Source organism: Petaurus breviceps, unplaced genomic scaffold, assembly GCF_028583685.1.
Source record: "Petaurus breviceps papuanus isolate PSGF00001 unplaced genomic scaffold, PetGlider_PUasm1.0 37, whole genome shotgun sequence".
NCBI classification, from domain to species: domain Eukaryota; kingdom Metazoa; phylum Chordata; class Mammalia; order Diprotodontia; family Petauridae; genus Petaurus; species Petaurus breviceps.
The window spans coordinates 35109299-35135816 of NW_027186296.1; the positions used below are offsets into that span (position 1 = coordinate 35109299).

General features: G+C 42.9%; 2 protein-coding genes across 2 annotated transcripts in view; both read left to right on the forward strand.

The window, feature by feature from the left end:
• The window catches only part of CALML4 (calmodulin like 4), a 434126-nt gene that overhangs the window by 276653 nt on the left and 130955 nt on the right, over positions 1-26518 (forward strand). The window lies entirely within an intron of this gene.
• ITGA11 (integrin subunit alpha 11) overlaps positions 1-26518 on the forward strand; it is a 201499-nt gene that overhangs the window by 140806 nt on the left and 34175 nt on the right. Inside the window, exons 11-17 of the mRNA XM_069098217.1 lie at positions 8390-8534; positions 12471-12619; positions 15916-16056; positions 18449-18652; positions 23035-23165; positions 24110-24276; positions 26303-26445. Of these exons, the coding sequence (XP_068954318.1) occupies positions 8390-8534; positions 12471-12619; positions 15916-16056; positions 18449-18652; positions 23035-23165; positions 24110-24276; positions 26303-26445 (1080 nt within the window). The remainder of the gene's footprint in view (positions 1-8389; positions 8535-12470; positions 12620-15915; positions 16057-18448; positions 18653-23034; positions 23166-24109; positions 24277-26302; positions 26446-26518) is intronic.

Here is a 26518-nt window from a genome sequence, read left to right on the forward strand (position 1 = left end):
GAGGCCTACTAAATCTCAGGTTCAGCGTTGTAGCTGGAGGTAGGATGAAAATGAGGGAGGCAGAGTTAAGGTAGGAGGAGGAAGAGGAGGGTAGGAAGAAGAGTAAAGCCTCCTCTACCTCACAATTACAGCAGATAAGTTGTAGCTCCTCTGGTGTGAGGGCTTGCCCAGCCCTTTTCAGGCCTTTTCACCCAACACTCACCTGTGGCTCCAAGCAGATGTAGCCGACACACCCCAGTAAACTCTCAGCAGGCAGGCTAATTGGCAGAGGGTAATTGGCAGGCTTCAAGCTCATCTATGAGCTAAGGGGATGTCTACCCCAAGCATGTGAATACTTCCTCCAGTACGATGGGTAGCTGAGAACAGTTTGTTCCAAGGGCCATGATGGATGAAGCATGTGCCGTGGAGAGCTTGGAGCTTGGTCAGACATCAAAGGTGTCAAGGCATCCCAGGCTATCACCAGTCATCTTGACTTTTATCTTCCCACTGGACACAGATGACTCTGGAAGAGAGAGTGAAGCTGATGAATTTGCACATCTCTGCCTCACTTAAATCTAATTCAGGCCAAGTCAAGACATCCCCTGTGATATCATTGGCCCTCTTTGAAATGAGGAACATGACAGGCAAGTCCTGGTGACTAAGCTCTATTCATACCAGGACATGCTTGTTTATTTGTTTTTTAACTTTTATTTTATTTATTATACTAATAAGCATTCATTTTTTCTCCTTCCCAGTTTGAAGTGGATCCCTCAAACTGCAAAAATAAAAATAAAACCTTTAAAACAAGTATACAGAGTCACACAAAACAAATTAGATACAGCATTTGAAAGATACTGGGGCCTGTCAGGGGTGCTGCCCCAAATATTAGCCCCTGCTGCTTCTCATTCCACCATGATGGAATTGAAGCTTTTTTGGTCTCCAGGAATTCTTTAGTAAATTTTAAGTGCTCCTAGGGGAGAAGGGAGAGAAATGTGATTGAAAGACCTCATCCATTAGTTCTCAGTTAGCAGGTACTAGCAGGCATGAAATCAGAATGGGATCCGGAAGGAGAGGAGGGGTGCTGTGATAATCTAGGAATGGGAGGACTCCAAAGTTTGCCTATTTCACATTTATGTGGAAGGCAATGATGCATGCTCTATGGGCTAAAACCAACCTAATCATCAGCTTGTTTAGAAAAACAGTCCTTTTCCCAACCAATTAATCATTAGCATCTGGGACAAAATCCATCCTCAAACACAAACTTCCTTCTTCTGATGAGTTTGTGTGATAACAGAGATTTATGGACACCACATCATGGGTGGATAAACATAGCTGAGTCTAAGTTAAGCTCATGATTAAAAGGAAATTATTTAACAGCTTCACAGCTAATGGCCAAATTACAACACATGCACCACCATCCCCTTAACCTCTCCCGGAATCGGTAACTGATAGAATATTACAAATGAAAAGAATCTTAGAAACTATCTTATTCTAATTAACTCCTCTGGTTTGTCATTTAAAAGTCTTCACATCCTGGGCCCAAACTACCTTTCTAGTCTTATTAGATTAATTACACACGACGATCCAGCCAATCAGTCGTTTTTCAGTTGAGTCTGACTCTTCATGACCCCCATTTGGGTTTTCTTGGCAAGGATGCTAGAGTGGTTTGCCATTTCCTTCTCCAGTGTGTCCCCATTTTACAGATGAAGAACTGAGGCAAATAGGGGTTAAGTGACTTACCCAGGGTCACATAGCTAGTAAATGTCTGAAGCTGGATTTGAACTCAGGAAAATAAGTCTTCCTGATTCCCAGGCCAGTGCTCTATCCAATGCATCACCTAGCTGCCCTTCTTAATGTTTCTCACATATGCAGCTTTATGATACAGTGATGGACCTGGAGTCAGGAAGACCTCAGTTCAAATGTAACCCCAGACACTTACTAGTATGTCACTTGACATGCTTGCATCAGTTTCCTCACCCATAGAATTAGGCCAATAATAGCACCTACCTCCCAAAGTCGTTGTGAAGATCAAAGAAGAGAGTATTTATAAGGTGCTTAGTATAGCAACTGGAGTATAGTAAGTACTTAGTAAATGCTTCTTTGTTTCCTTCCTCCCCCACTCCATTTCAAGAAATGCTCCTTGGTAAGAATTCCCAAACAGGAGGTCACAATCAGCAGACAGATGATGAAGTCTGATGGAATTGATTATAGACTTAACAGAGTTGGAAGGGAGAAAACCTCAGGATCTGAGGGGTCAAACTCTGCCTTCTCTAAAAAAGAGTAAGCCCAAACCAAATCAAAATGTAATCAGGAAATTTTTTTAAATAGATTAAAACACAACATAGATCATGTTTATTTTTGGTTTTCCAAGCATGGGCCATAGCAACCCATTCCTATTTGAGTTTGGCACCACTAATCTAATCTTTCTCATTTTATAGCTTTAGAAACTGAGACCCAGAGAAGTTAAGCTACTTTACCCAGTTACACAGGTAATAAGGATCAGAACCAAAATCTGAACCCAGGTCTTCTGATTTCTCCATCCTGTGTCAGAAGTCTCTGTAACATATACCTCACCCTTCATTCATTCCCTTCCAGCTCAATGACATCTCAATAAAGTGCAGAAAAGGAGGCATGCAAACCCCCCATATGTTATCAGAATCACCAAATCTCAGAGTTGGAAGGGACCTCACAGGCCATCTAGCACACCTGAAAAAAAAATCCCCTCTATCACCTGCTTGACAAGTGTCTTTGCTTGCAGACTTCTTTTTTTTTCCTTTTGCCTTTTTGGAGGGGGGAGGGCAGGGCAATTGGGGTTAAGTGACTTGCCCAAGGTCACATGGCTAATAAGTGTTAAGTGTCTGAGGCTAGATTTGAACTCAGGTCCTCCTGACTCTGGGCCGGTGCTCTATTCACTGCACCACCTAGCTGCCCCTGCTTGTACACTTCTAATGAGGAAGCCACCACCTCCAGTGTCAGTTCATCCCATTCTTACTTAGGGGCTCTAGGAAGCTTTTCCTTAAATCAATCCTGAATTTGCTTTCTTGCTGTTCCCACTTATTGCTATTCATTCCATGCTTGGGAGCCAAACAGAACCAGTGTGACCCTTCTTTACATAACAGTCTTTCAAAAACGTGAAGAACAGATTTCATGGCTTCTCTAAGTCTTTCCTTCTCCAAGATAAACACTCCTAGTTCTGTGAAGTTACATGAAGTTAGGTGCATGAACTCGGGGCCCATCACCACTCTAATTGCCCTCCCGTAGACCCTCTTCAGCTTATCAATGTCCTTCCTAAAATATGGCACCCAGAACGAAACACAATACTCCAGGCTTGGTCTTACTAGGCAAGAGAAGATCCATATTATCCTCTCCCAAGTCCTGAACATTATAATGCAGCCCAAGGTCACATTCACTCACTTGGCTGCCTGGTCACCCTATCAGCTAAATGAAAGTAAATCTAGTCCTCAGATTTTTTTTCAGAGGAACTACTACCTAGCAAGGCCTTCTCCATCTTGTGAGGACAGTTTGGTGTAGTGATGGAGTGCTACAATTGGAAAGATCTGAGTTCAAGTCCTGTCTGTAATATTTACTGTGTCACCTTGAGCAAATCACTTAACCTCTCTGTGTCTCAGTTTCCTGGGCATCAACATAGTGCAGCAGATACAGTGCCAGGCCTGGAGTCAGGAAGACATCTTCCTAAGTTCGAATCCAGCCTCAGATACTTACTAGATGTGTCACCCTGGACAAGTCACTTAACCCCATTTGCCTGAGTTTCCTCATCTGTAAAGTGAGCTGGAAAAGGAAATGACAAATGACTCCAATCTCTTTGCCAAGAAAACCCCAAATGGAATTGGACATGACTGAAGACTGACTGAATAACATCAAGCCTCAGTTTTTTCCTCCTAAAATGATGATAATAAGGGCTGTAATACCTATCTTGAAGGATTGTGGTGAGGATCAGATGAAAATATGTATTCATGTGTGCTAAGTAAATGTCAATTTTTATTATCCTGGTACATGTGAAGTTTATTTTTTATTCCAAGCATAGGACCTTCCATTTATCCCTAATAGACTTCATTTTATTCAGAGTTAACTTCCATATTCTTGCCTGTCAAGATCATTTGGAATTGTGACTTAGTCATCTAATGTGTTAGATATTCCTCCCAGCTTCATGCCATCTGCAAATTTGATACATATGCCATTACCTTAATTGCTACAACTTCCCAGGACTTCAAACAGTCTAACAGTACACTTATGTGCAATTTCTCCTTGTTCCCAAAAATCTATCCATCATCCACCAACCCCTAACTCCAGTCCTCTAGGAGAGAGACCTTGGGTGAGCTAGGACAGCAGCTTCTCATCCTTATACAAGCCCATAAAAATTCATTTATCCAATGTCCCATTCCTTCACGGTTCTGTTCTCTGCTCCATAGCTATCAGTTTTCTGATAAATTAATCTTGATAAATGGTTAATATATTATTCCTTCCTGGAAAGCACATTTTTTGTTTTGGAAAATGTCTTTCAAAGACACGATGGCCTTGCTCTAAAGAAGTGCTATTGGTGGTATTTCAAGCCCTGTGGAAGGCCAATGGAAGGGGGCAGGGCTCATCATATCATTCTATAGGTAGCCAATACAGCTGGAAGGAAAAGAAATATATTTGGATCAAAGGAACTGAGTCTGAATTTCTATTCTGGCATTTCCCACCTGTGTGACCTTGGACAAGTCATCAACCTCTCTGAAGCTCGGTTTCCTATAAAGTAAGGGGAGAGGGTGAACTGGGTGGTCTCTAAGTTCTGATCTAACACTCAGTGTATGGCCTCATGATCCCATGTGCACAGAACAAGACCAGTGACTCAACCTTCCAGAATTCTGAACCGCAGGACAAATGGCATCTGTCTTGCTGCAGGACACAGCCCTCACTCCCTTTGGCTCCCTTTGACCCCAACTTGAGGACAAAGTGGACCCAGCCCTCATTCCCTTTGACCTCAGCTTGAAAGCAGGAGACTTCTCTTTTATCACTCCCAACACATTTTATCACTCCCAACACACCTATGAGAGTGTCCAAGCACTTAGTAAGTACTCAGTAAAGGTATTGCTTTGACTGGGCATAACCAGAGCATGCTTTTTAATGCTAAGATTAGAGTCTTAAACCCACCTCCCAAGAAAATCCCCTACCTCTGCCTCTTTACTTCCATCTTATAGTTATTGACAAAACAGCTAATCCAATTACCAGCAAAATCGCCAGGGCCAGAGGTCTCCTTAGGAGCACAGGTCCTCTCCGCTCCTCTCCAAGACAGACAAGAAAACAAATCCCCAGTACTCTTGGTCTACCAGCAAGCCAATCAGACATCTTTCCAGTTGAATTTTCTCATGTTCATCCATAAGAAAAACTTTCCTGGGAAAGGTTACCCAACCAGAATTTCCTCATCTCACTTGGAGAGTGGGGGAAAAGTGAGAATGTCCTCAATCAGGAAGCAACTGAAAAGCTTGGATTTTAAATGTTACTTCCCAGATGGCCATGGATGGATATTTTGAATGTGTTGACACTCCTGACTTCATTTATCAAGACTTTAGCACCCAGTCACCAGCCACTCCCCATCTTATTTTCCTAAACATAAAATATATGCATCTCCCTTGGCTAGGGTAAAACTGTGAAGTCGGTGGAGTTTGTTTTTATTGGCCTCCTATCTCCCTTCAACACCCACATATACTTAGGAGGTACCCACTAATTCTCTAGCCCAGGTTCCTGATCTCCTCCCATTCAAAGCTTCCTCTTGTGCAGGGACTCAGAACTAGAGTCTTGGAAGTTGTTTTTTAATGTAAATAACTGTATTTCCATGCAATTGATTTCCTTTATAATCTTATGTATTTTATTTCATGCATTTGAAAACAGTATTCTGAGAAAGGGTCCATAAATTTCACCACACTGACAAAGGAGTCCATGACACACAAAAATTAAGGACCCTTCCTCTAAAATAAGAATGTAATGAGCTCAGTTGCTTAAACATGTCTGTAACTGACAACAACTTAAAGTGTTCACCCCTCAAGAAGGATTTGCATTTTAGTGGAGCTCAAAGTCTTAAGCTAAAGTAATAGCATGTTAAGGTTGGAATGTCAGCCAGAGGTAGGGGAGGTATTTTTGGTCACAGGAGGGTCTTTCCTAGCCTCTACAATCACAGGGAGTTAGCAGCAAAGCTGGCTCTGTTCCTGTTGCCAAAGAGACATGGAGCCAGTTTTGCCAGACCTCTTCAAGCTGCCAATGTTTTCAGATGGAATTCCCAAACTTCCCAGGGCCTGGGGAGAGTGGAGGTCTCAGCTGGGTTGCAAGCTCCTGGTTTGAATCAGTCCTTCTTCAGGATGTGCTGCAAGGCTCACAGAGGTATTCACTGAGCCAAGAATGTATCTTCAAAGGCATCTCTCTAAAGCAAAGCAGATTGGTCCACAGTCGCATCCTCTCACTCAGTGGGCAGAGAGGGGTGAATCCGACTTTGATGGATACCTCCCAAAGAGTTTCAGATGGAAAATGGAGAATAGGATCCATCTGGTGTTAGAGGACATTAGGAACTTTCTCTTCCTACCCAGTTTTACCCTATGTGCCTTGGAGGATGTGATGGCCCTACATTAATCTGTAACCTACAATCTGGTGTAACCTGGCTGAGTAACCTTATGGGATCTCCCTGTTCTATTTTTTTTTTGGTCTTTTTGGAGGGGGGAAAACAGGGCAGTTGGGGTTTAAGTGACTTGCCCAAGGTCACACAACTAGTAAATGTTAAGTGTCTGAGGCCGGATTTGAACTCAGATCCTCCTGACTCCAGGGCCAGTGCTTTATTCACTGCACCACCTAGCTACCTGATAACGTTACAGGCTCTCAAGAGGGCACTGAATATTCCTGGACATGGAAAGCAAGAGTAATATAGCATGAAACCCAGGTCACCTAGTGACCAGGCCCAATTCTGACACCCTATGACTGTGGGCTGGTTTATAAACTTCCTTGAATCTCAGTTTCCTTATCTGTCAGATGGTGATAATATCCCCTGACTTATCTACCTCATGGGACTGTTGTAAGGACAAGACTAGATAGTGGATGGGGAAGCCACCACCACCATCACTACCTCCAAGGGCAAGAGATCTTTGTTATTATGGAAAGGCTGCTGCTATAACAGGAAAAAATCCCTGGATTTGGAGTCTGGGTACAAATTATAGTTTGGTTTTGTTTTTTTACCTTGAGAAAGTAATTTTATATTACATTATATAATTCAAATTTAATAAATGGGGCTCCAGAGAAGGGTTGAGAAAACATATCTGCCATGAGAGGCATTGTGGCAAAGTGGTCAGAGAGCTGGTCTCAGAGTGATAAAGACCTGGATTCAAGTCCCAACTCTAGCATATACTGGGTATGTGATCCTGGGCAGGTCACTTAACCTCAATGCCCCAAGCAACTCATTAAAACCCTAAGTAGCAAAGCAGGTGCCAATCTGTACTAATTGAATTTCCTAATTATATTAATGTCAGTGTCTTCCCTAGTGCCTTATTATGATATCATTTCCCCCTTAGAAATTGCCCTTTCTGTTTTCTGATTTCACCTGGAACCAAAAAAGGGGGAGAAAGTAAAAAGGGAAGTAAGGGGACCTTGTGATTTACCCTAAGTTTATACATTCACCCCCATCCCCACAGCCCTGTATGGAAACTCTTGTATGGGAAACTAGAATCTAATCCCACTGCCTAAGTCATTGAAATGGACACTGAACCAAAACACTGCTGTCAGAAATAGAAGTGGAAACTTCAGGGGCCTTCCAAACTTTGGAAGGCATAGCAATCCCTGCCCTCAGGAAGACTGCCATCTGCCTGGGAGAAAAGCCAGACAAAATACTAATAAAACAAAACATGAAGATGTGCGGGTGGGATTTATAACTGCTAAAGGGGGTGTCATTCCACGTGTGAGACAATGGCAATTATGAGATTGTAAGATCAGAGGTCTAGAGTGGGGAAGGTGTCTCAGAGGACATTCGATCCAACCTCATTTGTCAACTGAGGAAACTGAGGCCCAGAGAGCTTAAGTGATTTGCCCAAGGACATGAAGATAGGTAGAAACAGAGTGGGGAAGACCTCCTGGAGGAAGTGAGTTTTGAACTTGGCTTGAAATTTTGTAGTTGAACAGGGACCAGAATTTGTATGTGGTTTTGGAGGCTGTTATTTACTAATTCTCCTTCCTAAAATTCAATTATTAGGATCATCTTTACTTAATTTCACAGGGCAGGGCAAGAAGATGACCTCCATTCAAGTAATGACCAGAAATAAAGGTTGGGAGTAAAAAAATCAAATGGACACACTAGCAGTGCTATTCCTTTTATTTAGAGACTTTCCCTTTAAGAATGACTTGGATTGTTTTGGGTCCCCTTCTTCCTCCCCAGGATGGGATTTTGCTGGGAGCAGTTGGTGCATATGACTGGAATGGAGCTGTGCTGAAGGAGACCAGTGGAGGAAAGGTCATTCCTCACCGAGAGTCATATCTTAAGGAATTCCCTGAAGAGCTGAAGAACCATGGGGCATATCTGGGTAAGGTCATGAAATAGAAATGAGCATTTGGGGAAAGGTGGGAGAACGAGTTACTCATGAGTGACTGAGGAAAACCACAACCCTTTCATTGCCTTTGAACCAATTGCAACACACTGGTATAAAAGAGTCTTTACCTAAGTTAAAGTACACATCAGGAAAGAACAATTAGCTACAAATTGTTTATCTCTTCACATTTTTATTTTGAAGGTCAATTAATTGTTTAAGGTGATTTGCCCTCATCAGAAATTTTTGCACATAAAACAAATCATGAGTTTGTTTCCTTGGCATAAAATCCAAGAATTGTGTAGTTTCCTTGACTAGTTACCACAGTCAAGGTAGAAATGACTTCTAATGAAGTGCTTTATGAAAATAAAGACAAGCAGAAACACAAGTGGTGAACTTTCTTTTTTTTTTTTTTTAAAGCAATCGGGGTTAAGTAACTTGCTCAAGGTTACACGGCCAGTTATTTCTGGGTGTGGTGCTGAGTATCTGAGCCTGGATTTGATCCAGGTCATCCCGACACTGGAGCCGGTGCTCTTACTCGCTGAGCCACCTGGCCGCCCCTAAGCAATTGGGGTTAAGTAACTTGCTCAAAGTTACACGGCCAGGTGTTTCTGGGTGGGTGCTGAGTGTCTGAGCACGGATTCGATCCCAGGTCATCCCGACACTGGAGCCGGTGCTCTTACTCGCTGAGCCACCTGGCCGCCCCTAAGCAATCGGGGTTAAGTAACTTGCTCAAGGTTACACGGCCAGGTGTTTCTGGGTGGGTGCTAAGTGTCTGAGCCCGGGATTCGATCTCCAGGTCGTCCCAACACTGGAGCCGGTGCTCTGACTCGCTGAGCCACCTGGCCGCCCCAATTGGTGAACTTTCTAATTGTTCTTCCTTATGCCCGTCAAGAGCCCCCATTAAATCCTTTAGTTGTGACATAGTATTTCATCAACTCAACTACTTAAGAACAGATTATACAATTTTCTAAAACCTTCTCATTGTTATCAACAGAGCTGAGCCAGGAAGGGGTTAGGAGTCACTATGCTGGCTTCGGGATGTCTATAATCTGAAACCAAGCAGACATGACTTGACATCACCAATTGTTTTATCTGTGCCTCTTCTTTTTCCCCAACCTCACATCCGTTACCCTGAATGATCAACATACAGCTATAGATACACCCATTGTAGTGATTCTTTGCTTGCTTTTTCATCTCCGCCTTTAGGCCTTAGCTCCTCAGGGGGCATGGTCTACACCTTTTCCTTGTATCTGTAACCCTGGGCTCTTGAAAGAGTATCATGACTTCAGGTACTGGCAAGCATTTGAAGAAAGCATTCTCAGAAGTAGAGACACAAAAATCATGTTGGATTGTCAGACTCAGAAACTAAGTCACATTAGAAGATGGAGGGGTGTGACACTGTAAGATAAAACAATCAAAATAATACCATCTATAGTGTGTTTTACAATGCTCAGTGTTTTGCATAAGTCATTTCAGTTGGGGGCGGCTAGGTGGTGCAGCGAATAGAGCACCGTGCCTGGAGTCGGGAGGACCTGAGTTGGCCCTGGAGTCAGGAGGACCTGAGTTCAAATGCGACCTCAGACACTTAACACTTACTAGTCATGTGCCCTTAGGCAAGTCACTTAACCCCAGTTGTCCTACCTTCCCCCCTCTAAAAAGAAAAAAAAAAGTTATTTCATTTGGTCTTCATAATAGCCAGTGGAGTAACCGGGGCAAGTATTACTATCCCCTTCTACAGGGGAGGAAACTGAGGCTCAAAGCAGGGAAGAGACTTGCCCACAGTCACATGGCTACTAAATGGCAGAGACATCATTCAAACTCAGGTCTCCTGACTCTAAATCCCATGCTCTTTCTACTAAATTACAACGACCCCCAAATTAATAGCAGAATTAATGATCATTTACTGAGCATCTGCTACACAAGAATCATGGATTCTTAGAGCTTGGAGGAACCTCAGAGAGGATGCAGTCCAAATCCCTTATTTTGTAGATGAGGAACTTCGGGCCAAGAGAAGGTAGTGACAGCCAGGACTAGAACCCAGGTCTCTGAACTCTCAGCTCAGGGCTTTTTTTGCTTTTGGGTGTTAAGGTGATGGGAGAGGAAGTGGGGTTCTAAAACATCCACTGGATCACTTTGCTTTTGCTATTTATCCACTTCTATTTTTCTGAACCCTCGCTCTATGGGTGGGAGATGCTGAGGAAGTGACCTTCTCCCAGGGAAAGGGGGTGGGCCTAGGCCACCCAGCTTTAAAGATCCCCAGAGAGGGCATTGTTTTGATTTCTCTGCTGGGAAACAGGCTGTAATGGGCCAGGACACAGTCAAAATATTCCTCCACACTCCAGGAAGGGAAGGCTTAGGAGGAAAAAGCTCTGGGCATAGTCTGAGGGACTGCTTCCAACTTCCATTTAGGCAAATGTCTGTTGGGTTCTCCATCCCTTCTGCCCTGCCCCACCCACACCACTGCTGGCCCCTTCTGCCACTCCCAGGAAACAGGATACAATTTTTAAAGTCAGAGAGCCCACCAGGTAACTGTCTGATCTGCAGCTGGGGAGGGACTTAACCTGGAAACCCAGGAATTACAAGAGGGCTTTGTGTCCTGCAGTGGCTTCCCCAATTTACATACTTTCAAGAAACAGCTGTCATAGCTTGCCAGACCTTGCCCTCAAATAGATTAGTCAATTTTCATTGGGGTAAAATAAGTGAGATGGGCATTTCATTTTGCTCACCTGGTATTGACCGTTACTTTCCCATTAGTTGGAATTAGTGGGTAAAACTGGATGCTGTTTCAACCTCACAAGAAAGATGGGTTTTCTCTGCCCCCACCCCCTCTACCTTGAGTGATCTGAGGAGCAAAGGAAGGACAAAGCATACTGGGTGATAGGTAGGAAGTGGATCATGCCATGCATGCCCTTAATCCCTTGCCCTAATGATGGACTTCCACAAAAGCTTTTTAAGAATTCCTGGATTGAAAGGGAGGATTTGCCCATCTTCATTTCTTGCCTTTTATCCCAAACCCCTGACTCCTATTCCTGCAGGATCCTGAGCCCCAGAGATGGCTTGGACTCCATCAGCCACCCCAGCCCCACCATGGGCTCACTCTCTCTAACAGCTCTGAGCTAAGAAGTACCCCCATTCTCACACCAGAAGTGGGCCAAAGGCAGCATCTCAGCAGGATTGGCCTCCTGTCCACCTCCATTACTACAAAGCCATAAGGATGTCCAGATACCAGTTTTATCATACTAATCCTAGCTGGTGCCCGCATGGGGTCGCCTTTGAGCCAGAAAGATCTGAGTTCAAGTCCAAACTCTACCACATACACACACAAAGCCTGTGTAAATCACTTAATCTCTCTCACTAACCCAGGCAACCCTCCAAGACAATAGATCATAGAACAGTTTCCAGTCTATGTTGGCAGAGAGAGTTACTTCCCAGGAAAGTTCCCTACACTGATGATATCACAAGTATAGACAGCCCCCAAAATCTGACAGCCACAGACCAGGTGACTGGGGGGGGGAAGGAGCTGCCCTATTGACCCTTTCTTTCCTAACAAGAGAAGGACTTGCAGGACCTGAGCCAATGAATACTTGGCCTGCTGAGGTCAGAGAAAGCTCCAAGGCTGTAGAAAGACTTATAACCCATAGGGTCATCCCAATATCTCGGCCTTTATTTGGGTTAACCCTTTCTGAATGTCACAACCCCCAGGGTTAACATTGAAAATAACATTCCTTCAGCATCAGAACAAAACTTTTGCATAGACCTCTCCCCTACCTGCTCCCTACTGTCTGAGATTTCTTTTATCATTTTATAATGTGTTGCCTCCTTCCCATTCTTCCAAGGACTGGCTCAGCCTGGTGTTCTGACAAGGCTTTGTCAGGGACCAGAAGCCTTTCCACCTGTGTTCAGATCCTTTCCTTCCCCTCTCCTCAACAGGTTACACAGTTACTTCTGTCGTGTCCCGTGATCAGGGCAGGGTTTATGTGGCTGGAGCACCCCGATTCAACCACACAGGCAAAGTCATCCTTTTCATGATGCACAGTAACCGTAGCCTGACTATCCACCAATCTCTGAAAGGAGAACAGGTAAGGAAGGAGAAATTATAGGCATGGGGATGAGAAGGAGAGAGACAAGGAGGGAACAGGATAGGGGAGGGGGGAGAGCAAAGGAAGAAGGAGGAGGAAAGGAGAGGGGGAAGAGAGGAAACGAACCCACTTCAGGTAGTTGGAGTTCTTGGGGTTCTCGTCCATTCCCTGGTTTCTGGGTAGCTGCCCCCCAAGCCCCTCAAGACATCTGAGACAGAGAATTCCTCAGTCCCATTCCTTGAGCTAGCATGATGGTCTATTCTGGCAGCTATTGGCTGAGGGTTTCGGTCCCTGTTCTAACCACACACTGGAAAACCAGTTGGTGTTTCCTGGTGTTTTTATTTATTGTCGGGACCATTATTTAATGTTATAGGAAAATTCCTGGAGAGGAAAAGTCCTTCTACCAATCCAAAGAAGCCAACCTGTGCCAAGGAGGGGATCTGTACCCGGTGCTAGGGAAATGTGTGAATATTAGCAATGTTGGGTCTCTTCCCCTAGCCACGCCACAAATGGCATGAAGTCACACAACCTCAGAGTAGCAGCCAAAGGAGGCTTGATATTTAGAATGGTACTTTCCTGGGCACCCCTTCATGAGTCACAAAGCACTTTGTCATTTAAAGTGATTTGCAAAGAAATCCCCAGAACAAGGATTGACAACCTTTCTGAAGTGGCATGCCAGGTTTTCACCCTCTTGATCACTAAAAATCATCCTCCTGTCAAACTTCAGTATGTGTATCATAGCTTACCCTGCCCTAGAATATAAAGGACAATCTCTCTAAGAGTTAAATAAGTGATTCACATTTTAAAGTCTGGGAGTTGCCCAGGACACTGAGAATTTAAGTGACTTACCAAATGTCGCACAATCTGGGGCCTTCCTGACTCTGAAGCCAACTCTCTAACCATTGTACCATACAGCCTCTCCTGCATAGCAGGAAGAATATAAGAAGTTTCCTGTCTAGGGCAGTCTTAAGCTCATTTTCATAGTCCTATTATCTCTGTTCACTTGATACATGTTTTTGTATTGACCTCTAGTGTCTGTATAAGCCCCATATTTAAACTATATTTTAATTTGCTCTCCCCATTCCATGGCTGGCTCCTGACTTGTTTTTCCCAGCTGACTTTGACCCTGTTGTATACCACTGCCCAAAGCCTAGCATGACAAAGGGCAGTTCCCCCTCATGTCTAACCTAACTCCCTCATATATATTCTGCTTGCTTGGTCATCCAGCTAAGCTGGCAGACAGCTGCTCACCACTGACATTCTCAGTCTTACTCCCACACGCCCACACCCACACTCTGGCTGGTTTTTTTTGGAATTGGCTTCTAGACCCTGTAAGTTGGAAGGGAAGCTATTTGATGAATTTATGACATTTTTTCCTGCTGGGCTCTGACTCCAACATCCGAATGATAAACCACAGTCCTGAGGGCTTCTAAATTAAGTAGATTCCAAATCAACAGGACCTACATAGCTGAAGACTTCAAGATCCACATGTTTAGAAAAGGGTTCTTCTCCCTATTTCTCTGTTTGTTTCTCTTCTTCTGTCTCCCATTGTTTATATGCCTCTCAAGCTCTCTCTGTAGAAATATATACACATAATGATACAAGGAAATATTTATGTATATATACATACACACATATATCATATCTGTAACATGAATGCATATGTATATTATAGAGAAATAGACTGATGTTTCATTCCTTGTGTATCTCCAGTGCCTGGCATACAGTAAGAAGTTCAAATATTTACTGATTGATAGACAGATGTTTTCTTCCTCATCTTTGTATGCCCAGCACCTAGAACATAGAAGGGATTAATAAGTGTTTGTTGATGGGTATCTATAGGTAGACAGACAGACAGACAGTTCCCCAAAGTCCTATCTCAATATCTCACCATGGCATAGAAATGATTCTGAGTTCTTAAAGGGCATGCCAAGCTCTAGAAGGTCCCAAGCCCAAGCACTGGGCAACCATTACCCTGATGCAAGAGGTACCAATTAGGGCAAAGAACCAAGAATGTACTCTCTGTAGCACCAATGCAATATTCACAGCACAGATGGTGGCTATGAATATGCCCGCATAGTTCTCAATCACGAAATATAACAGACTCTCCATATAGAAGACAGAAGCAAAACATTTATTCAGACACCAGAAAACCAAATCCCCAAACCAGAAAGCCGAATCCATCATAGCAACAAAGAAGTTAATACACCATAACATAGCAGAGAGTCACACCATCCTTTAGCCTTCTCACAAACAAACACTCACAAGTCTAGCTGTCATAGCAGGAGGCAAAAAAACAGTCACAAGCCTAACTGTCTCCTTGGGTTCTCCTCTCTTCTCTCCAGCTCTAATGACTCTGACTCCCAGCTTCCTGTGGGCTCTTCTCCACCCGCTGGCAAACTCCTCCCACCACAGGCTCCATATGATTACATTCAGCCTATTAGGGGGCAGGGAAGATCTTCAAATCCCCTTAGATCTATTAAGGACAGGGAAGATCTTCAAATTCCCATTACCATTACACCTTCAAATCTACTTTTTCATTCATGATGTGAAATAACACAAGAAATTGATGCAAACTTAACAGAATAGGAGAGAGAATTAGTCACTATAATGACTTCAGGAATAAAAGGTCAGGGTAAGGACCTGTCCAGTCCACTGGGTTTGGGGGATCCTTGCTCTTTCTACTCTACCAGAGAGGCTTCAGGGAGGCTCTCTCCACACAGTATGTGGGAAGGAGGGAAGGTAGTCCTCTTGCTTGAAGGAAGTATCATTTGAAGAGGAAGAGGGAAAGGGAAATCTCTTGGGGAAGGAGCAGGGAGGGAGAGAGCTAATTAATGGGTTTCTTTATGGAACTGAGGGAGACAGAGAGAGAATAAATACCCTAGGGCATATTATGTTAAATTTTAACATAAATATATGTTGATTTTTACACTCTCTAAGTTCCCTACACTGGGCAAAGCCCAGTAGTCCCAGAGTAGTTAAGGTTCTGAGGACAGGCCAATAACCAATATATCTGTCATTAAAGAGAGAGAAGTAAGGTAGAAGAGAATTCCAACCATGGGATAGAGCCTGTGCAAAGACACAGAGGGAGGGGATTCCATGGTATACATGGTGAATAGCAAATAGGTCAGTTTGGCTAAAACATGAAGGGGAATGATGTATAATTCTAGAAAGAGGCCAGAGCCATATTGTGGAGGGTGTTAAATACCAAACAGAAAAGTTTATATTCTATCCTAGAGGCAATAGGAGGCCAATGAAGCTCACCCCTCAAAGTACTCTACCTCTCTGTGCTGCAGATTGGCTCATACTATGGAAGTGAAATCAGTCCCTTGGATGTGGACAGCGACGGGGTGACAGACATTCTCCTGGTTGGCGCACCAATGTACTTCAGTGAGGGCCGAGAGCGGGGCAAAGTGTATGTCTATGTTCTGAGACAGGTAATGCCAGAGGGTGCTGCCCTGGGTGTGCTGTGATGAGCAAAGTTCTGGGAGAACACTCAAGACCTCATTCTTCTTGGGAAACCTAAGGCCCCTGGTACATGCATAATTTGAAACAGACCAACCTCCATCCAATGGGGGCAACTTAATTATTCCCCTTTGTAAGACCTCAGTTTCCCCCATTGTTCTCCAATGCCCTATGAAAGAAGATTCAGTTGTGGAAGTATCAATTCCTTCTCTTAATGCCCACCATGATGGGTCAAGATCTGAGAGGGAGGAGCCATAGTTGTCTCCCCTAAGGTCGGAAGACATATTCAGGAGCATCTCCAGGCAAGGAAAGAAAGTTGATGACTAGATCAGACAAATGTCTAATTGACAAGAGGTGTCAATGTCCCTCCCCCCACAGGGTCCCTCATTGAGATATCTTACCCAGGCATCCTTCTCCAGAGAACACCCCAGGTTCTGGACCAGGGGTAGGGAACCTGCAACTTCAAGGCCACATGTGGCCCTCTAGGTCCTCAGGTATAACCCTTTGACTAAATCCAAACTTCACAAACAAATCCCCTTAATAAAAGTATTTGTTCTATAAAATTTGGACTCAGTAAAAAGGCTACACTCAAGGACCTAGAAGGTCACATGTGACCTCGAGGCCCAAGATTCCTCACCCCTGTATCTGGACCTTTCTTTCTCTATTCCCTCCTCACAAATAAAATTTATCTGTTCTTCATCCCAACCCCTCAGGGCTCAGCTCTTTTTTAGATAATCTGGTAGACACATTTATTCTGGTTTGAGAAAAATGGATGTGTGCACATAATGAGTTAATCTGCTCCTCCTTCACAGATAACCTATGTGTAATTTTCTGGGACCTTTTGAAGATAAAATGCCTTAATCCACAGGAGGAGACCTTCATAAGACTCTAGGATCATAGATTTAGAACTGAAAGAAACTTTAGAGGTCTTCTAGTCTAACCCCATCATTGGTCAGAAGAGGGAGCAGAGGCTCAGTGAGGATGATTTGCTAATGATTATACAGTCACTAAGTGTCAGAGGCAGAATTTGAATCCAGACCTTGCTGACTCAAAATCCAACTTTCGACCCTTTATACTGTTATCCTTTGTACAAATTTTATTAGTAATAGGAATTTCACATGCTTGGCAGAGCATGTGTCTCTGCCCATACATGCAATGGCCCCAGGGAAGCCAGAGCTTTCCTCAGAACTCAAGTCCAGGAAGTGATGAGATTCCATACCAGTTTGTTTGAAGAGTCACAGATGCAAGCCTGGAGGGGACCTCAGAGGCCATGTGGTCCAACCTCTTCATTTTGCAGATGACAAAACCAAGGCCCAGGAGAGATTAAGAGTCTTGTCCATCCATGGCCACACAGCTAACAAATATAAGAGATGGGATTTGAACCTCTTGGGTGCAGAGCTAATGTTTTTTTTTCCATTATACCAAGCAGAGCTGCCAGAGACTAAAGACTGGACACAAACTTGTAAGATAAATTATCTAGAGAGACAGACAAAAAGAGAGTGCCTAGATAGAAAAAGAAAAATGGATGGATGCATGCATGCATGGATAGAGAGATATGAGAAAGAAAGAGAACGATAAAGAAAGAGAATAGATATAGGGATAGAGGCAGACAATCAAATAGATATAGAGACAATTAGATATAAAGATAGAGAGATAGATGGATACATAGATAGATGGATGGATGGATGGATGGATGGATAGATGGATAGATAGATAGATAGATAGATAGATAGATAGATAGATAGATAGATAGATAGATAGACAGACAGACAGATAGAGACAGGGGGTATTAGGGAGATAGATGGATTAGGCAAATAAGGAGCAAGGGAGATAAAGATAATTAATAGATGAGAGAGCTCATCAGCAAACAAGCTATAATATTGAGAACACTTATGGATAGTGTCCTGCAAACATATTTTTAAATCTTCGGGAGAGTGATAGTGTTTCTCAATAGTCCGCAGGCCTCCTCGGTTCTGGATTCCATGGCCTCTAGCTCAGCCAGTCTCCAAAAGACTATAGCACCCAGCCTTGCAGGGAGATAGTGTGCTCAGAAAGTGTCAGGGTCCCATCAAGACCTCCCCAGGCTCCAATCTTCTTCAATGGAGCTGTTCTTATACAAAGAGAAAGGAACTAGAGAAGAATTTTCTCCCTATCTAGCTATTCCTATGGAGACAAGAAAGGTGGGCGTGGTGTAGGAATGTCCTGAAAGACTCTACCTAAGTAGTTCCTCAGTCCCCCACTTCCTCATACCTCTGGTTTCGTGCCTGAGAGTAGGTCTGGATCATCAGTAGAAGGAAATGATAATGGTGGGGCTCCTTGGCCAAGTTCACCATGGGCCTCCTCCTATCCCTTTTCTGTCTGCAGAACCGGTTTATCTATGATGGGACACTTGAAGATTCCCACAATTACCAAAACGCCCGGTTCGGATCTTCCATCTCCTCAGTCCAAGATCTCAACCAGGATTCCTACAATGACATCGTGGTGGGAGCTCCCCTGGAGAATGACCACCAGGGGGTCATCTACATCTTTCATGGCTTCCAGAACAACATACTGAAGAGGTATAAGCAGGTAAAGCTTCCCCAACCTGAGCAGCATCTCTCCTGAGCCCCGAACAGCCTCAGTCTAACCTAGGCCTGCAGGGAACACCAGCACTCACCAGCCTGCTTTCCTCAAGTAAAGTCTGCTAGCCAGAGGGCAAGTTCCATTCTGTTCCTGAGTGATTTTTGTCCATCTAACACAACTCAGAATGAACAGATTCTATATTCTTTTTCTCTGTCATTACATGCAAGCAGGAGAGTAGCTCTTTTGTAAGACTAGACTTAATTATTAAGCATCTCCTAACAAATATTATAGTTTACTGGAGGTGAATAATTGATCAAGGATATTAAGTTATAGTCTGAATTTCACTCGGGATGTATCTGAAAATGATTACCCACAGGAAAAGTTCATGAATTAGAGAAGAGGTTTTTAACCAAGAGTCTGTGAACTAATTTAAAAAATATTTTGACAACAGTATTTCAAGATAATTGGTTTCCTTTGTAATGCTATATGTTTTATTTTATCATTTAAAAGTATTATTCTAAGAGAGGTTCATAGGTTTCACCAGACTCCCAAAGGGGTCCATGACCCATAAAAAAGGTTAAGAACTCCTAAGGAGTTGATAATAATATCATTTATATGCAATGTGCTTTACATATTATCTCATTTGACCCTCACAACAACCTTGTGAAATAAGTGCTACTATTATCCACCATTTACAGATGAAGAAGAGATACTTCCCAGTTGTGTGACCCTGAACAAGTCACTTAACCCAGTTTGCCTGAGTTACCTCATCTATAAAAAGAGTTAGAGAAGGAAATGGCAAAACACTCCATTATCTTTACCAAGAAAACCCTAAAAACGGGGTCACAAAGAGTCAGACATGAGTGAACAATAACAACAGTTGAAGAAATTGAGGCTGAGAGAGGTCTTGTCCAGGGTTGCACAGCTAATAAGAGTCTGTGGCAGAATTTGAACTCGTCTTCCTGACTCCTAGCCCAGTGCTTTATCCATTGTGCTTCCTACCTGCCTATACCCTCAGATGAACTTAAGATTTTTTTTTTTGCTTTTTGGAGGGTAATTGGGGTTAAGTGACTTGCCCAAGGTCACACGGCTAGGTTTGTGTGTGTGTGTGTGTGTGTGTGTGTGTGTGTGTTAAGTGTCTGAGGCTGGATCCCAACCCAGGTCCTCCTGACTCCAGGGCTGGTGCTCTATTCACTTTGCCACCTAGCCCCACCTGAACTTAAGATTTTTAACCAAGTAGGACTTCACCTAATACAAAAAGAAAGAGATGAGAGACATTGTCTTGGCTTAGGGAAATCTTAGCCCAGGGCTCAGCTGGAGCCTGGGTCTCAGTCCTCATTTTGCAACAAACTCATGTATGTGAACATAAGCAAATCACTTCTACTTCTCTGGGCCTCAGTTTCCCCATCAGTAAAATGGATATTGTGGTGTAGGGGAGTCCAGATGAAAAGTATCATTTCACACACAGACAGCTTAAGCAAACTTTATTACTACTCACAAGGGAGGGTAGAAAACTGCTGTTTGTGAGGATGGTCTCAATGTGCAGCTTCCATGCCCACAGTGGGCAGCACACAGAGGAGCACCCATGTTCAGGTTAAAGACCGAGGTCCTTAGGGCTCCCCTTATACATTATTTGAGACAAAACACCAATATGTAACAAAAGGGAAACTTCACTGTTCTCTGTAGGACCAGTAAAATGAAGGTATTTCTAAATTATCTACTAAGAAAAGAGGAATTCAGGGCAGGGAAGTTAAAATGGGGTATGGAGAAGAAAGAAACTTCACCCTAACAGTACCATTCCAGTACAAGTCTGAAAAGGGAGGCTGGGGCTGGAGAAGAGATACAGTAATGCCTGCCCTTCTGTTCCAACATTTCCACAAGGCCTAGAAGTGACTCCAGGTTCTGGAAGGCTGCATCCAGCAGCATGGGCAGATCCTACCAAGCCAGAGAGGACTTAAGTAAAAAGACATCTGTCATCCAGCAATCAGCCTGATTAAGTTCAGAAAATCTCATCACCAGAAGACTGGTCACCAGCTGGGTTTTTTGTTTGGTTGGTTGGTTTTTCAGTCCCACCAACTGTTGAATAATTTACCAAAGCACAGAGGGATTGTGATCTGTATTAGTGAAGGGGCTGGACTAATGAAGTTCCAGATCCCTGAAATGGTGCAGTCATTCCTACCTATGTTACAAGAGACAACAGCTTTGGTAGCATTTTGTAAAGTTAAAAGTGCTAGAGAAATTAAGATCTAGGAAGAAAATGCTCGTGTTTTGATAGTATTTGTCATGTACAGAATAAGAAAAATAGTGTCCTCACCAAGCAAATTGGCAAAAGTGACAGAATATGGGAATGATCAACATTAGAGGGGTTTTGAAGAGGGGAAAGGGCACACTAATACACTGTTGGTGGAGTTGTGAATTATTCCAAATCTTCTGGAAAGCAGTTTGGAATTATGCTTAAGATGTCCATCCCTTTGTCATTTTGATCCCACTATAAGGCATATATCCTAAGGAGGTAAAAGACAGAAAGAATGCCAAAATCTATACCAAAATATTTATAGCAGCATTTTTTTTTTAAACAAAGAACTGGGTTCAATAGGTGCCCATTGACTTGATAATGGCTAGACAAACTATTGTATGTGAATGGCATGGAATGTTACTGGGCCAAAAGAAACAATAAATATGGATAATTCAGGGAAACATGGGAAGACATATTAATTGATACAAAGTGAAGTAATAAGAACCAAAGGGAAAAGATAGATACAATTACTACATTGGAAATGGAAATAATAAACAATAAAAAGAAACTAAATGTTGTTTGAAAACAATAATCAGGTTTACCCAGAAGAGAAGAGATGTGCTTCCCTCCTTTACTTACAAAGGTGGGAGATTATGGATATAGATTGCATAGACTCCACGGAGAAGTTTGGATAATTTTACTGAAATCCTTTTTGATGGGCTTTTTTCTTTTCTATTTTTTGTTACAATGAGTAGTTCTCTAGGGAAAGGGGTAGTAAGGATGTATCTGTAAAATAAGAAAAAACTAAAGTTATCAATTTAAAAATCTATTTTAAAAAAAGTATCCTGGGGTGGCTAGGTGGAACAGTGAATAGAGCACTGGCCCTGGAGTCAGGAGGACCTGAGTTCAAATCCGGCCTCAGAAACTTAACACTTACTAGCCTTGTGACCTTGGGCAAGTCACTTAACCCCAATTGCCCTACCTTTCCTCCCTTCAAAAAGCAAAAAACAAAAACAAAAAAGAATCCTGAGCCCTAGGATGAGAAGAAGTTCTTATCACTGCTGAAAAGGATGCACCCAAGGGAGTACATGGTGAATATCCCAAATGTCACAGGCTCACCTACCACTCATCACCTGAATGGATTAGGACTCAGATTCTCAGTCTATGGATTGCCTTTATAGACAATGAATTACAAAGTGACTCAATTTTCTCCTAGCCATAAGTGATCAGTCAAAATTCTGAAATGAACAAATTTTGCATTCATTTACCTCTTTAGTACCCCCCTTTCTCCCTAATTCTATAATACCTTACCAGATGCTCCAAACCCTCTTGCTACTTCCTGTGCCAACTGTGGCTTCCTGGATAATACCTTTCCCTACCATTTGCTCTACATCAAAACTGACCTGTGTTCCATATCCCTAGAATTATGTTCTTTGGTGGTGGCAAGCTAATCTGAGAAGCTAATTCATGTTAATGAAGACTAGGGACACTGCCTCAAATCAGGAGTTGATAACTTTTTCTGAGTCATGGTCCTCTTAGGCAGTCTGATAAAACTATAGACACTCCTCAGAATTATGTTTTTAAATGAATAGAATAAAATACATAACCTTATAAAGGAAATTGATTGTCTTGAAATATAGATGTAACTTTTTTCACATCCAAATTTACAGACCCCCCAAAAAAAATCAATGCATGGACTCCTTGGGGGTCAGTGGACCTTAAGGTTAAGAGTCCCAAGGGGCAGCTAGGTGGCACAGTAAATAGAACACTGGCACTGGAGTCAGAAGGACCTGAGTTCAAATCCAGTCTCAGACATTTGACACTTACTAGCTGTGTGACTTTGGGCAAGTCAATTAACTCCAATTGCCCTGCCTTCTCCCCTCCAAAAAAAAAAAAAAAGAAAAAAGCTTAAGAGGCCCTGCTTTAACCCAAAAGATTACTTTAATGGTGGAAATTTCCAGCATCCTATGAAGCCTTGGAGAAAGATATTCTTGAGCTTGGGAGGTGAGGGGATTTTCCTGGTAGCTTCAAACAACATCATACTGGTAGTTTCCTATTCCAAATATACCTGGGGATTTCCCCAGCTCCAGTCCTCCCAATTTCTCTACACCTGGAGATTGATGAGCTCAGCTTTCTCTTTCTTACCTTACAGAGAATTGCCTCCTCAGAGCTAGCCCCAGGCCTCCAATATTTTGGCTGTAGCATCCATGGGCAGTTGGACCTCAATGAAGATGGACTCATTGACTTGGCAGTGGGATCCCTTGGTGGTGCTGTGATCTTATGGTGGGTCATCCCTACTTTTCAAGGCCTCTGGCATCATCTGAAAACTCTGCAGGGCTTAGATGTGGGGGTGGGAGAACAGAGAGGAAGGGGCTTCACCTAGATTTCTAGAGAGCAAGGTGCTAGTAGCTGATATTCATTCATTCAAAAAATATGTATTAAGTGCCATAGCATTTTGTATATTAACATTATTATTGATTGATATTATAAATTTTATTGGTGATATTAATATCAATTAGTTAATATTATTAACACACAAGAAGCTATGCCAAATTCTAAGGAAGACACCAAGATTTAAAAAGGCATAATCACTACTCTCATGGGATGTACAGAAAAAAAAGATGTACGGAAAAAAAATTTGAATATAAGAAACCAATTATCTTGTACCCTTGAAGTACTCTCAAATATGATAGGAACAGGTCTTCTTCATGCATAGTAAGTAGTTTGTCTTGTGTTCAGCACCCCCCCCCCTCTCTCTCACACACACACACACACACACACACATACACACCTATAGGCAGTATGGTGAACTGGAAAGAGTGTGGGTCTTAAATTAGATACTGAATTTGAATCCTCTGCTGGTCTCCTGAATGACCTTGAAAAAGTTGCTTAACCTCTCTGGGCCTCAGTTTCCTCATTAATAAAATAAGGGAGTTGGACTGTATGACCTCTGAAGATTCTTCTAATTCTATAATCTTATGACCTCATAATCTACAGGTAGATCATAGAAAACTGGTTGTCATGACCATGAAGTTTCTCAGTTCCTTGATGCATTCCTAGGTCAACTTCTTCAGGTTCTGGGGAGACATGCAAACCTCAATCTAATTTCTGTTCCCTCCTAACTCCATCTCCTCTTTCCCACTTGGTGCCCCTTAACAATGACCAGAGCAGCCCCCCAGATTTGACCAGTTCGCTATAGCATTCTCTTCTCCACCCCTTCTCTCAAGGTCCCGGAGTGTGGTCCAGATCAATGCCAGCATTCACTTTGAGCCATCCAAGATCAACATCTTCCACAAGGACTGCAAGCGTAATGGCAAGGATTCAACCTGTATGGTGGCCTTCCTCTGCTTCCTGCCCATCTTCCTGTCCCCTCATTTCCAAACTGCAACTGTAGGTGAGCAGCTCTCTCTTCCTTCACTTTTTCCCTTTCCCCTTCAATTCCCTCTTTTCCCCTTCTATTTCTATTAAAATATTGTGTTCTGTTTAAATATATTATTGAAGGGGAAGCTAAATGTCAAAGTGAATAGAGCACCAGCCCTGGAGTCAGGAGGATCTGAGTTCAAATCCAGCCTCAGAAACTTGACACACTTACCAGCTGTGTGACCTTGGGCAAGTCACTTAACCCCAATTGCCTTGCCTTCCCCCCTCAAAAAAAATGTCATTGAAGTTACACCCTCACACAGACTGGGTTTTTCCCCTAATTCCAAGCCATTTAACAAACCAGTAGTTTTCCACATCCTAGGGAGAAAGATCAGGAATTACCAAACAGTAACTGGGCAGGTGATGGACTGAGAGCTAAAGATCCCATGGGGTAGAGAAATTGGGTCAGGTCAGGATAGGTAGATAAGGAATACAGGGAAACCAGGCTAAAGTTAGGAAGTCAGTAGCTCTCAGAGCTTTAGGAAACAGGGGATCTATTAAAAAAAAAAAAAGGAAAGAACTGTCAGGCCTCTGTGGTCAAGGTAAATAGGGCTCCTGAATCCAGGGTGTCAAGCAAATGAAGATAGAGGTGATAATAATAGTATTTATATAGCACCTACTATTGCTAGGCATTTTACTAAACACTACAATTATCATCTCATTTGATACAGCATCCCTAGGAGACAGGTATTAACCCCATTTTATAGAAGAGGAAACTGAGGCAAATAGAGGTCAAGTGACTTGCCCAGAGTCACACAGTTAATAAGTGTCTGAGAGTGGGTATGCACTGGGACCTCCCTGATTCCAAGCCTCGTGCTCAATCCACCGCACTAGCTAGCTGTCAGAAAAGATAAATTAGGGTGATTTTCCAGTAATTCTCCTTTGACCTGGCTTTGATCTGTTTGAATCAAGTAGATTCCCGTACTACTTGAATCTAATGACAGAGATGGGTGGATGAGATGAGAAGAGAAATGGCATTTTATATAACGGAAGCTGCTTCTTTACAAAGATTTTTGGCTCAAACCTGCCGAGGGATCCCAGTATCTCAGATAAGACCTGGACAAGCCAATAAAAGTTCAAGGTGAATTAGGAAGGTTTTCTGAAGCCTGGAATAGCAACCAATGTTAGACCAAGTAGTGATTAAAAAACAGTTAAAAGTTAGTGAATAAGGCACATATTCAGACACAGGTGTTTACATTTAAAAAAAAAATTTTGCTCTAAATTCTGAGTATTTTAAATATAGTAACAAGCGAATAGTAGTTGTTGATGCATGGCTATTCTAATGAAGTCTCTTTTTTTTTTGAGGGGGGAAGGCAAGGCAATTGGAGTTAAGTGACTTGCTTAAGGTCACACAGCTAGTGTGTCAAGTGTCTGAGGCTGGATTTGAACTCTGGTCTTCCTGACTCCAGGACCAGTGCTCTACTGCACCACCTAGCTGCCCCAAAATCTCATTTGTTTTTAATAGGAAAAATATAATTGACAAAGACATGCTATAGTCCTTGGTTCAATTAAATTTTAAGGCCATATCCTGAACCTTCTGGCAGTAGCCTCTCCAAACTAGAAATATAATACATTAAAAAAAAAAAATCTAGTTTGTAAAGGGCTACTGTGACAGTCTTCTTCCTTACGAGCTTCTTCCCTTCTCTTTCATTCCTTCCTATCTCTCTCCTTTACTCCCTCTCACCTTCTTTCTTTCCTGTTCTTTCACCTTCTCCCCCTATTCCTCTCCACCTTTTCTTCATTCTTCTTTCTATGCCCCCTCCCCCAGGTCTTCCATCCTTTTTTCCTTTATTCCATCCTTAATTCCTCCCCACCTTTATGGGCATTCCCTATTCAGACTAGAGTGAAAGGGAAATGTCTCTTCTTCTCCAGTGAGTCTGAAAAGGCTTCAATGAGGAAATAGGATTTTTAAGAGCTGTTTAAATGATGGAAAGCAATCCACTTGGCATCCTAATGTGGTTCTACCTTCTTACTACTCTGTGCACCCCCACTTTCTCTAGGCATCAAATACAATGCCACTATTGATGAGCGGCGGTACACGCCACGAGCCCACCTGGATGAGAATGCAGACAAATACACCCATAGGACAGCTCTGCTCTCTGCTGGCCAGGAGTACTGTGACCGCATCAGCTTCCATGTTCTGGTAAGCCTGACACTGGGGCTTGGGTCAGTTTGTTCCAAAGTACCTACCATGGCTGATGAGAGCTATATGACCT